Source organism: Triturus cristatus, chromosome 11 (genome assembly GCF_964204655.1).
Source record: "Triturus cristatus chromosome 11, aTriCri1.1, whole genome shotgun sequence".
Taxonomy (NCBI): Eukaryota; Metazoa; Chordata; class Amphibia; order Caudata; family Salamandridae; genus Triturus; species Triturus cristatus.
In genome coordinates, this window is record NC_140594.1 from 284765281 (window position 1) to 284778185 (window position 12905).

Here is a 12905-nt window from a genome sequence, read left to right on the forward strand (position 1 = left end):
ACCATTTATGCACATCCTGCAGCACTGGCAAACCTGTGTTGGCAATTTTTTGGTTTCTTTGAAAGTCCACTAACACTGAAGCGTTCCTGCACTGTGTTGAACTTATGTTGTTTTGAAAAGAAATATTAAATTCTTCTGAAACAATTATGGATGTTAAGCAATGGCCCATGCTCAATCACATTTTTGCTTATAAATTAATAGAAGTTAGACAAAGAAAATCATGAAACCAAGAAAACGGTACTGAATGTCAGGAAGGCCACAGTGGCTAAAAATGTGGTTGATTTTCATCTACCAGTTTTTCAATTTAAAAAGTCGCCTAAAGCAATTTCCATCTTAAATTGAAAAGTCTCTTGTTTTGGGACCTCTCCTGTTTTATTACTTGTCACACTCAAATGTTAAACTGTGATCATACATTTTGCCAGGTTTGGTGCACACTGGTCAAGGGAGTGGATGCAAAATTATTAAGTAGGCAAAAATTGTACTCTCTATGGGGTGAGGTATTAACATTAAATATAGAGATGTAAGTGCACCAGGCGATGTCCTGTTTAAGCACCTTAGACTCCTTATGTGCTGGGACGCCTCTCACATCGTTAGTGTATCAGATAAGAGCATTTTGGAACTTATAGGGTCCATACTTCAAGGTCCTTTCTTGTTGTGTAGCTGAAAAACATGCAGCAAGTGTACCCCTCCAGTACTACTCTACCGTACCCCCCCCCCCCCTCCCTCCCCCCCCCCGTTCAGACATCTTTGTTTGGACTGGACTAGCAGGACAACAATTCTTCCTTAGCTGTTCCTTAGTTTGAGTAAGCACTTCTTTCTATTCTGCAGATATCAGGTTCTGCTGACTTCTTCATGCAACAGAGGTACAGGGTAACTTTGATAATAAAACAGGCTTCACCATTTCAATTGCAAGTTTAACAGAAATCATAGACTTAATTGGTCAATTAGTGTTCGACATAAAATCTCACTTGGCTGGCCAAATCTCCCAAGAAGACAGAGAAACAGCCCTGGAAGTGTCTGCAATTTCAACAATATGATGTCCAGCCTCCTTATGAGATGGGCCTACCTCCTCTCTATTTATTGCCAGCAGTACGCCTGACACCACTTACAAGGAAACCTAATCCCTGCCTTTAACTTCTCAATTTATTTCTCCTGCCCTTCAAAGTTCCCCAGGTACTGGGGAAATATATTTGGCTTACATGAGGCTGCCAGGAATATCTTTCAAGAAGGGCCCAGATGTGAAAAAGTGAGTTCCTGACTGCTCAATCACCTAATCCTCCCTTAGCCTTCTGGATTCTGCTATTTACTGAGTAAGCTACCGACATGTCATTGACAAAGGTTCCAACTTTACCTAATACCAACTTTACACCAAAGAGCACACACATTCACTGGAGTGTTACTGTGCATATATCACCATTGTCTCTTGTACTCTTGAGATGAAACAGACAGACAGTTTACTATCACCAAAACAATTACAGAACTCTGCTGTGTTTGGAGCGGTCCTACTCTTTTGTATTTGCTGGCCTGTTCTGGTTCCACACACTTCTAATGCTGTGTTGCCTAGCCACCCATCCTGCACATTGAGCTACATGTTGATGGTTTACTTACTGGAAGACCGTAGACATGGTTCCTAATTTATGTGGTCCAATTGCAGATTCTAAGATTCTCATTGGATTTCCTTTCCATTTGCTGATGATACAATCAGTCTGAAGAAATATTAAGTGGCTAGCTAGGGATACAGAAGATACTTCTCCAGATTTGACACTTAACTATAATTCTTTCGTCAAAAAATAACCAGGACATCTGTTTGGCAGAGTTTGGAATTGGGTCTCACAAGGCCAGAAGGCACTGTAGGAGGTGGAGCAGTGGCTGGTTTGCCCAAGCATGCACTGAGGCTTCCTTTTTATTGTTTTGTGAACTATTTTGTGATAGGCATAAATGCTCAACTCAAAGAGTAACAATAAACAAAGAACTAACGCGTACACAAAAAGATAAGGCACATCTTTATTGGATATATCAAATGTTCTGAATTTGAGGGATATTTTCTATATTCATTCATGGACCTGGAGATACCTACACCCAACATGCTTATCTGCATATTATGTTAACCTTTTATCAACAAGTCCAAGGTTGTGATTTATTGCAAGTTTTGAGTTGAGTTACTAACACACTCACATTTCTAAACTATTGAAGAGTTGATGGATTAAGGTCTTTGGGTTTTAGAATGTGACTAGGTTTATTTTTGCATACTCACTGACAGGACAAAATGTAGAAGTACGCGGTATGATTCATGGCTCGAGCCATCATGGGTACATGTATCCCCCTCAGTACAAAGAGGTATTGAGTGTTAAATCATAGATTTTTAGATTTTAATCTCCTATCATTCACATAGAACCTCTTCGTTAACTTGGAAATTTGCACTGTGTCCAGTTTGATCAAGGATCAAAGTTGCTGTGTTTACCAGTGGTTCACGTCAACTTCACTTTGATGTACTTCGGGCAGTACATTCTAATCAGGTATTCACCCATTCATGTAGATGGGTTTTCTTTTGTTTCACAGTAACAATTGGGTCATACCTTTCTTTAATGTGCATAAGGATTTTAGATGGCTTTCATCACGACCTCAGCTTTTTCAACATTAGCCTTTTTCCGCTGCGCCTTATTCCAACTATTATATGACTTTGAGTGGCATATATTAGGTCATAGTTCAAACTATTCCGTGCACGCTCGACATTATTCCAAGTTATACACAAGGCTTATCATTCAACATTTAACTCCGGTGAACTCCACTCATTTAAAGATGGCCCCCAGCTTTTTTCTAAAACACACCTACGCGGGACTTTTGCCCTTCGTTTGGGTCCACGACAGCATAGTATATCTTGTTCGATTCGGGACCGTGGCCGCCGTCATCCATTAACCAGAATGTGGAGTACGAGGCCGAAGATCATCTTCGTATTAGGTGAGAACTGCGATTCGTGGATTAGTGTTTGAATTGTATTTCTAGCAGGTACTGCAATAGAGTACTTTTGCATCGGTGGCGATCTAATACTGGATATATCTTTACCACTTCCTCCAGAATCCAAGGACATTGCTTAAACACACTGTGTGTGTAACCTGTGAACCACTGGAATTTCGGGTAGACACAAGGAGACTCCAGGTACTTAGATTGTGAGTCTATGGTGATTTTCGTGGTTACAGTGTGATAATACGGTTTGGTGAGAATTTGTCTTTTGTTTTCGCAGGTTAAAACACGCATTAGTATTAAGCTACCAAGAGGACTCACGGTTTCTCTCAGTAAGTGTTTGAACAACAGTCTTGTGAGTAATTTAGAGAGCACATTTGGATTATTGAGAGCACTATTCTAATAATCACCATCAATCCACGCTGTTGAGGTGTACTATAGAGTGGTTCATACTGGCATTGATTATGGAACCAGAATATTGGTAATCTTTAATTATGTTACTTCTTTGAATTAGTTTTGTGGCTTGAGATGCATGACACGCACGATAACCACATGAACATTGGTGCTTGGGACTACTGGATTATGGACCATATTGTAAATTATTTTAAGCTTGCATGTAAGATGTATGAAGCATGCCAGCTCCTTCTTGTATAGATTAATAAGCTTATTTATTGTTTATATTTACATCACCCCTGAAATGGGATACATTTATTCCGAAATGTATTGGCAACATTCTCTGAGAGAGAATTCTATGTATAGTTTGTTAATTGTAGACATGTACTATTAACATTGTACAAATTGTCTTTGAAATAGATTTTTGTAATGATAAGTATACATTTTGCATTAGCGGAGTGTAATTTGTACAAAATGGAAACAAAAATAAAAATACGATAAATGGTGTATTGATGCATGATTAGTATGTGCAAAGCGTTTACATGAAACAGTGGTATAAATTTTGAAATTAGAAAAATGTCTTCATTTACAGCAGTGCAGAAAGGGTCAAGTGCATCATTACACCTGCAAATTCAAGCAGTATGATTTTCCTGACCAGCACGCTATATACGCACTAGTAATTAGAAACATATGATTACTACTTGACCAGATTCAAAACCTAGGAGTGCGCAACAAACCACCACTGCATAAATGCTCCCTGCCATCCAGGATTCCCTTCAGTTTACATTAAGCAGGAATAAAGGTGAATATGTTCTTCTCTGCTACATTATTTAAACTGAACCCAGGGTTCTTTTTACACAGATCCAACCACTATCCGCATTGATCTTACGTCACATGAATGATATTTGGGATGGAGGCTCACCTGCCCAGGAGTTGCTCTTCAGGGCTGGAGCCAGGGATGGGGTATGGTGCACCAGAATCATCAGCTGGGGTACAGGGAGAAGAACCAGGGAGATACACTGCACTCCATAGCATCAGGTTCCGCACATGGCACACAGGATACAACACCTGCAAAGAAGTAAAGCACACGTAAATTAGAAAAACTTAAATAAATACACAAAGGCATACAAGATAGATGCTCATACCAGCAAAAAATTTAATTACCTTTATTGTGACTATTACTATGCGTCATAGGCTCTTTAACATTATCAGTTTCTGGGTACCCTACCACTGAACAGCGTGATCAGAAACTGCTTTTAGAGCTGTTGATTCAGAGATTTGAGCACTAGTAATGCATGTGCCACATGCGACACAATCCTTTTTCTGCACCTATATCCCTTCTCTAGATACCTTCCTGTGTCTTTTTCCACTGACAGCGAAGGGAGTCAGCAGGAATGTGTCAACAATGGGAAAAAAAATACAGACTAAAGAGTAACATGTAACCATCAAATTAAATAGTCCTTACTTCTTGCTTCTTTCTTGTTCTTTATTTGTTAGTAGATTCCACAGCAATTGAGAATGAAAATCTGGCGGTCTAAGCAGCATAAGGCAGTTTAAATAAAAAGGTTGGAAAGAACGTCCACAACATATTTTGCATGGTTTGCAAAGAACCCTCTAAAGCATAGTCCCTCATAGAATACCTGTAAAGTCGTCCACATAGATCAGCATACATCTTTGAGAGGTACAACCTGTAGAATGCCACTGCCCTAGTTGAGTGTGACACTGGGACACCACATGAAGGTCCAGCTCCAGCTCAAGTACAGAAGTGGGTGGTAAGTGACATCCATCTAGCAACTGGGAACTTAGCAGTCACTAAGCAAACATCATTACCTTGGAAAGCCAGAAATGCTCAATATGTCCGTCAGAATGTTTTTTTGTTCCAGGAACATGTTCTACTCATATTGTTATTTGGTTTCTCAATACCCATTTTGAAATTCTTCGTGCTTCTTTGGATCGGGCCAGAGATTTTCTGCCCCCTTGTTTGTTAACATAATGCATACTGGTGGTATTGTCAGAGCAGATCAACATCAACAAGCTTGTTGTCCTTGGCAGGAATGCTTGGAGACTTATTGAAATTGCTTTCAGTTCGAATAAGTTTATATACAGCATCATCGGCGTGGAGACCATTTTCCACTTCTCTTTAGATGTTGCTGGTGGGCGCCCCAACTGTCTAAGGAAGTATCTGAGGTAAATGTGTATTCGGTATCTGGTGTAAGAATGTTAGTCCCAATGACAGACTGATGGCTTTTGTCCACCAGGGTACAGCTGCTGTCATGTTTGGAGTGATCGGGATTAGGTCGTCAAATTATACTTGTGTTTGAAACCATTGTTTGTCCAATTCGTCCAGTAAAGGTTGCATTCTTATATGGGAATAAGTTACCAGTGAAATGGCAGAATACATCATCCCTAGAAGAGACTAACAGGCATTACCGAAACTGACTTTCCTTTCAGTAGCGTCTGCGCTAGTAGTACGAGTCTTTTTTGCCTTTCCTATGATAAAAATGCTTTGTCTTGGATTGTATCCAGAACTACTTTCAGGAATGTTAACCTCATTGATGGATGTACTGGTGATTTTTGATGATTGACCTTTAGACCGAAGACTTTGAACAATGTCAGAAAACCTGCTCTATCATTTGACGCTTGATGAACAGTTGGAGCCTTTATCATCCAATCCTCGAGGTATGGGAAAAACTGGAAGCCCTTCTGTCTTAGGCGAGCTGACAATGGGGCTAAACATTTTGTAAAAATGTGGGGGCTGATTTGAGCCCAAAAGGAAGGACTTTGTATTGATAGTGAGTAGCGGCTACCCTGATTCTCAGGAATTTGCAATGTTTTGGAAGAATGGGATATGAAAGTATTATGTAGATGTAAGGTTGACATGTAGCCTCCGTGATTGAGAAGATGCAGGATGTCTTGAAGGGTTACCTTGCAAAAGGAATGTTTCCTCATGTATTTGTTTAGTTTCTGCAAATCCAAAATGGGTTGCCATTTCCCTGTTTTCTTTTTTATTAAGAAGAAACGAGATTAGAAACCCATTCCTTTCTGGGAGTAATGTACTTTCTCTGTTGCTCCTTTTTTGTAGCATGGTCAAAACTGGAGCAGATGGTGATAAGGTGGGTGGGCTCCCCTGGTGGAGTGTTGGTGGTCTTTGGATAAATTCTAAAGTATGACTGTAACTGATCACATCTAACACCCATCTGTCCAATGTTATGTGTCGCCATCGGTTGAAAAGACCAAGTTACTTACCTTCGGTAACGCTTTTTCTGGTGGATACAGTATCTGCCTGTGGATTCCTCACCTTGTGAATATCCCCTGCGCCAGCATTCCACAGAATCGTTTCCCCAGCTCTCCACGCCAACGTGGACGTCATAATACCTCAGCTCCGCTCACGACTCCGTATGACGTCACCGGAGCCACAAGAGAGCCACGTCGGCGTGATGATGACGTCAGTTCCACCCATTTTTTCCGTGCCTCCGAAGCGAACGGGTGGACCGACAACAGGTTCAAAGTATACACAGTATACAACATTCGAACAAATATACATAGTACATATACAAAAGGAAAGCTAAAGAACATAAGCATTTCCTAAAAGTGTACAAGATAGAAAGAGATACAATGTAAAACAACATGTCAAGCAAGACATCCTTTAAGGTATACAAAGGTGGACAACGGGGAGGTGGGTGAGTCAGTGAGGAATCCACAGGCAGATATTGTATCCACCAGAAAAAGCGCCACCGAAGGTAAGTAACTTGTTCTTCTGATGGATACATCTGCCAGTGGATTCCTCACCTTGTGAATGGATTCCCACAGCAGTTCCACTCCTGGAGGAGGGTGTCCACCTTCCTATACCAAAGTCCTGCAAGACAGAGCGAAAGTATGGAGGGAGGCCCAAGTCGCGGCTTTACAAATGTCTGCAACCGGAACACCCCTGGCCAAAGCAGATGTGGAAGACTTAGCTCTAGTAGAAAGAGCTCTAATACCCTCAGGCGGAACCTTACCAGCCAGGGCATAGCAGATCTTGATGGTTAAGATGATCTGTCTCGACAGAGTGCGCTTGTGCACAGCTTTGCCTTTAGAATGTCCAATATAGCCCACGAAGAGCTGATCATTCAAACGAAAATCCTATGTTCTATCCAAATAAAAGCTCACAGCTCTTTTAGGGTCCAATCGGTGAAGTCTCTCCTCCTCCTTGGAAGGGTGATGGGGAGGATAAAACACAGAGAGAGTAATGGACTGCCCCAGATGAAATGGAGTAACTACCTTAGGTAGGAAAGCAGCCCTGGTCCTGAGGACCATCCTTTCAGAATGTAAGGATAACAAGCATTGGCATAGCCAATAGGTCTCGCTTTTGGAACCTTATAAGTATTTAGTTATGCAGCACAATATCCTTGGTGCAAGAACATTAACTGTTGCATGGCTAAACACTTATAAGGTCCCAAAGGCGAGAGCTATTGGCTATGCCAATGCTTGTTGTTATTCCACCCTACATTCCATAGAAGAACTAAAAAATGCAACAGACATTTCAGGAAGCACTGATCCACGATTTGCCATGTCATTCAGAGGTGGGAGCAGTGGCGTAACATAGGCCCCCGTGTGGGAGACCACTACAACGGTGGTCTCTAAGCAAAGACATTGAAACATATTTGCGTTTGCTGCTCTAGAGCTGCTGACCTGGACTGCATGGGATGAAAACATGTCTGCATCTCCACAAAGACAAGCACCTGTACCCTTGCATACTCTATGTCGTGGAGCCACCATACACACAAGCATCAGCAACACAGAAAAAAAACCCATTTTGAACAGAAACTTGGCACATGCCCATACCACCAAATCAGAAAATAAACAAACATGATGGAACCATAAAATATGCTTTTTAATTCCCTACAATGTTATAATATTTATGTTTACTGTATTCTAATGTCTAAAGAAGCATTGCACTGATAAGTCACACACATTATGAGTGGGCTTTTCAGTATCAGGACCAAGCACAATGCTGAGCAATCACTTAACCGATTTTATATACATTTGCTAAAAATTGAAAAAGACAGGAGAAGTTATTCAAATTCTGCCACAGGCATCAATTGTAAGCGGCAATCCAGAAGCAAAGTCAAACACGACATGTGATTAAATGTTGAAACAAACGACATCTTACTGGGAAAGTGGCCTAGACAAACTAAAAAGCTGGATCAGAAAATACCTCCGACAAGAAAGCTCCGCTCTGCCACTTGTAACCAAATGAAATTCAAATGGCACCACTGTGGCCGACCAGCTGACTCACCGCTAAACTAAGTACTGTTAAACATATGTACAGTGCTACCATACCAACAAGAAGTTAGACAACCAGCACAAGACATGTTTTAAGAAGGATGCGGAGTTGAGGAACACGCATTGTCAGCTACAATGCCTCCTTAATAGTCTTTCCGGCTGTGTGCCTCAAAGCAGCCTAGCGCTGCCTAGGGCACTTTATACAACAAACACTGAGCGCAACTTGACAGCAGAAATAACTTTGACTCTAAAATCGTCAATACCCCCTCTGAAGCACGTACCATGTTAACCATTTAGAGAACTCAAAAAAACAAGGGAAGGCAGAAGTACAAACAAGAAAGCAAATAAATTAAAAACATTAAAGGTAGTTACTGTTCAGTATTGTGACAGGAAAAGCATCGCCAAGAATGTGAAATGTCTTTGTTTGGGTGTTGGTGACATTAAACCATATGTATCAGCTTTCCACTGTGCCAATAGGGCTCCCAGGGGGAGCATGTTCAGCGCTCTATTCAGGCACTGTCACTTAAAATAAAAAAAATAATAATGGTCAAATCAGCACGTGTCTGTAAGGGATGGACAGACTGAGTTTGTGGGACTCTGGTTCTAAGGGCTAATAATCAAGTACCACGACGGCAGTCTAAGCTCCCAAAGCCACAAGCAGAGGAAATGCTTCTAGAATCCTTGCACGTCCAAGATATCGGGTTAGAAATTCTAGACGCAAAATCATACAGGTATTGTTCATAAAGATCACTTCATACAAGATGCCACCATGACAACAGGAATCAACCAGGAAGCCAGTCACCACAGCATAAACATGAAACGTTTGTATGCACACTGAGCTTATAGTGTTGGAAACAGAGGAAACCCTAACAGACAGTGACTGCTTTACAAACCTTTTTTCACCTATTCACAGCTGCCTCGTTTTTAGGTTGTGTATGTGTAACATTTCTATGATTGCAATGTGTTTATGTGTGACTTTTTAATTCCTCATGAGTGGCACTTTGTGTGACTCTTTATCATGAATGGAGCAAATCATTTATGGCCATGTAATGAGATTAACGCTGCATTTTATTTCATGATGTGTATTGTAATGGCCTAAAAAGTACAGTATAACGGGTGCAACACTCTTGCCCTGGTCATGCGAGGTGTAACAGCAACAATGCCCAGAAGTTGCAAAGCATCTCTCTAGGCTCTGCACACTGAGCAGGCACGTCAGAGGTAGAGGGCTCGATGGCCTGGCTCCACTAGTCTACAGTCATTTAATGCGTCTGCAGACACTGGGAGCCCATTGTAAGTACCTCTGCTGTTGGGGTGCTCTTAAGTTGTCGTTTCACCTATAAAGTGTTCGCTCCTATTAGTGTGGCCCCCAAAACACGTTTGCTTTCTCTTGCAAAGCTTGGTGCGTGCACGAGCGGGTCGGAGTTATTGGTTTTGAAGCCTTTGGAGTTTTACCCGGGGAAAGACACAGAGGCCGCTCACGGTTTGACACCCTGGCTCCTGGCATCTGACAGACCCCATCCTGACAATGAGAGAGTGTCTTCAGTGCAATAGCATGTGTGCTCTTCCGGGTTGTGTCTGAGAGGTGATGGCTAGCACAGGGCTCGTGATAATTCAGAAAAAGTTGCCTGGAATGAATCAGAATGAAAAGCAAAGTGGAATGCTAGAAGACAGCAGCTTGACTGCCCATGGAGAAGCTGAGGCTGAGACTGGTAGATTAATGGCAGACAGAGAAGAGCGGGCGGATGAGTTGCTAGATAGTTAGGAGCAGATAGCACAAACAAATATGTCAGCTGCACTGGTGAAGCAAGCAGCCTAAGCGAGATTTTGCCCTGTGCTCAATTTGTAAACAAGCATTGGCTCACAGAGAACATCAAAGCGGCCGTGAAAGTGAAAGTTATGTTATGTTATGTTATGAATATTTGTAGTGCGCACAGCTGCCCCAGCTAAGGGGCGTCCTGGCGCATGACAAGGTAAACATAGCAACACTGAGCATAGAGACAGAGAAAGAAAAAAGAGCGCAGCAAGTAAAGGGGGAAAATTAAAATAGGAAGGTTTTTATAGCTTTACGGAACAAAAGAAGGTCTTCCATCAAGCGAATCTCAATCGGAAGAGAGTTCCAAAGCACTGCTGCTTTTACCCGGAAGGACCGGCCCCCAACTCGGCTGAGCTTAAACCTCGGGACCACCGCAAGCGCTTGGCCCAATGATCTCAAAGAGCGGGTTGGGACATAAGAGGACAGGAGATTCGAGAGGATCCGGGGGGCTGATCCCTTCAAGATCTTAAAAGCCAAACATAAAACTTTAAAATGAATTCTTGTTTTAACCGGTAGCCAATGCAAGGATCGAAGGGTACTAGAAACAGAGCAGGACCTGGGCAAGCCAACTATGGCTCTAGCTGCGGCGTTTTGGACACGTTGAAGGCGGATGATTTCTGCCTGGTTTGCCCCTACCAGGAGAGAGCTGGCATAATCTAGACGAGATATTACTGTTGCCTGAACCACCAGCTGCCTGGTAGGGGGATCAAAAAACTTCAGGACAGGTCTTAAGCCTCGAAGGACCCCAAAACAACAGGCCGCGGTTTTCTTAGAGTGCCCCACGAAGCTAAGAGTGGGCTCCAACCACACTCCCAAATTTCTCAACTCCGTTACCGGAGTTGGAGCCGGCCCAAGCTCCGGTGGCCACCATCTGTCCCCCCAGAGCTCCTTCCCCTTCCCGACAACCATAACCTCAGTCTTCTTAGCGTTGAGCTGGAGACAGTTGGCATTCATCCAGCTCGCCACCGCCCTCAGTCCACTCTGGAACCTAGAGGCATCCTGATCAACATCCCCGCTGATAGTAACCGCTAGCTGAGTGTCGTCAGCATAAGAGACCATAGTCATGCCCCACTGCTTGACGACATCAGCCAGCGGTCTCACGTAAAGATTGAATAACGTGGGACTCAGCGAGGATCCCTGCGGCACCCCCAGGCCCAGAGGATGGAATTTGGACTGGTACGGTGGTATGGCAACGCAGAAGGAGCGGTCGTCGAGAAAGGAACGGAAACACTGTAGGGCGAGCCCACCAATGCCTATCTCCTCCAGGCGATGCAGAAGGATGCGGTGTGAAACAGTATCGAAGGCGGCGCTCAGGTCTAATAATACTAGCGCCGCCGTCTGTCCCACATCCAGCACCATACGCAGGTGTTCGGCCATGGCGAGAAGGGCTGTCTCCGTGCTATGCCCAGCACGGAACCCATTCTGGGTAGCATCCAGAATGTTGGCTCGGGTAAGATGGTCAGAGACAGCCTGGTTGACGTGGGTCTCCACAACTTTTGCCGGCCAAGGGAGCAAGGAAATGGGCCGGTAGCTCTCCGGTTTTAAAGGATTCAATAAGGGTTTCTTCAGGATAGGAGAGACCACTGCCCGCTTCCATTTAGCTGGAACCGTGCCCGTAGCCAGCAAGATATTAATGAGGGAGCACACCATGGGGCGTCCCACAAAAGACTGAGGGCAGGTCTTAATGGATCCAAAGGCGATCCAGATTTAATTTTCTGGGTCAACCTATCAAATTCCTCAGGTAGAAGCAGGGGGAAAGAATCCATAGTGGGGAGGCCCGGGATAATATCCAGGGTCCCCGATGGTGGCCCCGTAAAAGAAAAAGCCCGGTAGATGCCCTGCACTTTCTCCAAAAAGAAGGATGCCAGAGCCTCACAGTGAGAGGTAGAAGCCATTGCCGGGGAGGAGATTCTTTTTGCCAAAAGATCTTTAAGGGCCTTAAATATAGATTTAGACGGGTTAGTACTGTTGCGGAATTCTACCGAGTAGAACGCGGTGCGGGCTCTACAGATGGCGCGGTGATAAACCTTAACGGAAGCCAGATACAACGCTTTCTTGACAGTGTCGTAAGACCTCCGCCACTCTCTCTCGGCCCAATAAATTCAAACACAAATATCTCTACCTATTAATTTCAGCACGTACAATGTATCGTCTTCATTGGTGTGCCCACAAAGGACTAGGGCAGTACGATTCAGAACAATAAGCAGAAATAGATTTTGATAGTTTTATTATCAAATAAATTGAATTGCAAAGAAATAAATTCAAAGTACATAACAAATATATCAAATGGCAGAGAACATGCTTTTCAGGGTCCCAGACACATTCAAACACGCACTAACAAACACACTCAAACCAGATTCATTCTACAACATAAATGTTGAAGTCACATAAATATCTTCACATAAATATCTAACAACGAGAGAAATCTTTTTTTTCCCAAAAAATGAGGACATGAATCAATAAATGTTCAACA

General features: G+C 43.0%; 1 protein-coding gene across 8 annotated transcripts in view; it reads right to left on the reverse strand.

Annotated features, from left to right (window-relative positions):
* MTMR3 (myotubularin related protein 3) overlaps window positions 1–12905 on the reverse strand; it is a 1575327-nt gene that overhangs the window by 366038 nt on the left and 1196384 nt on the right. For all 8 annotated transcript variants that reach the window (XM_085633882.1, XM_085633880.1, XM_085633884.1 and 5 more), the window contains one exon: window positions 4277–4422. In XM_085633882.1, coding sequence (XP_085490008.1) covers window positions 4277–4422 — 146 coding nt within the window. The remainder of the gene's footprint in view (window positions 1–4276; window positions 4423–12905) is intronic.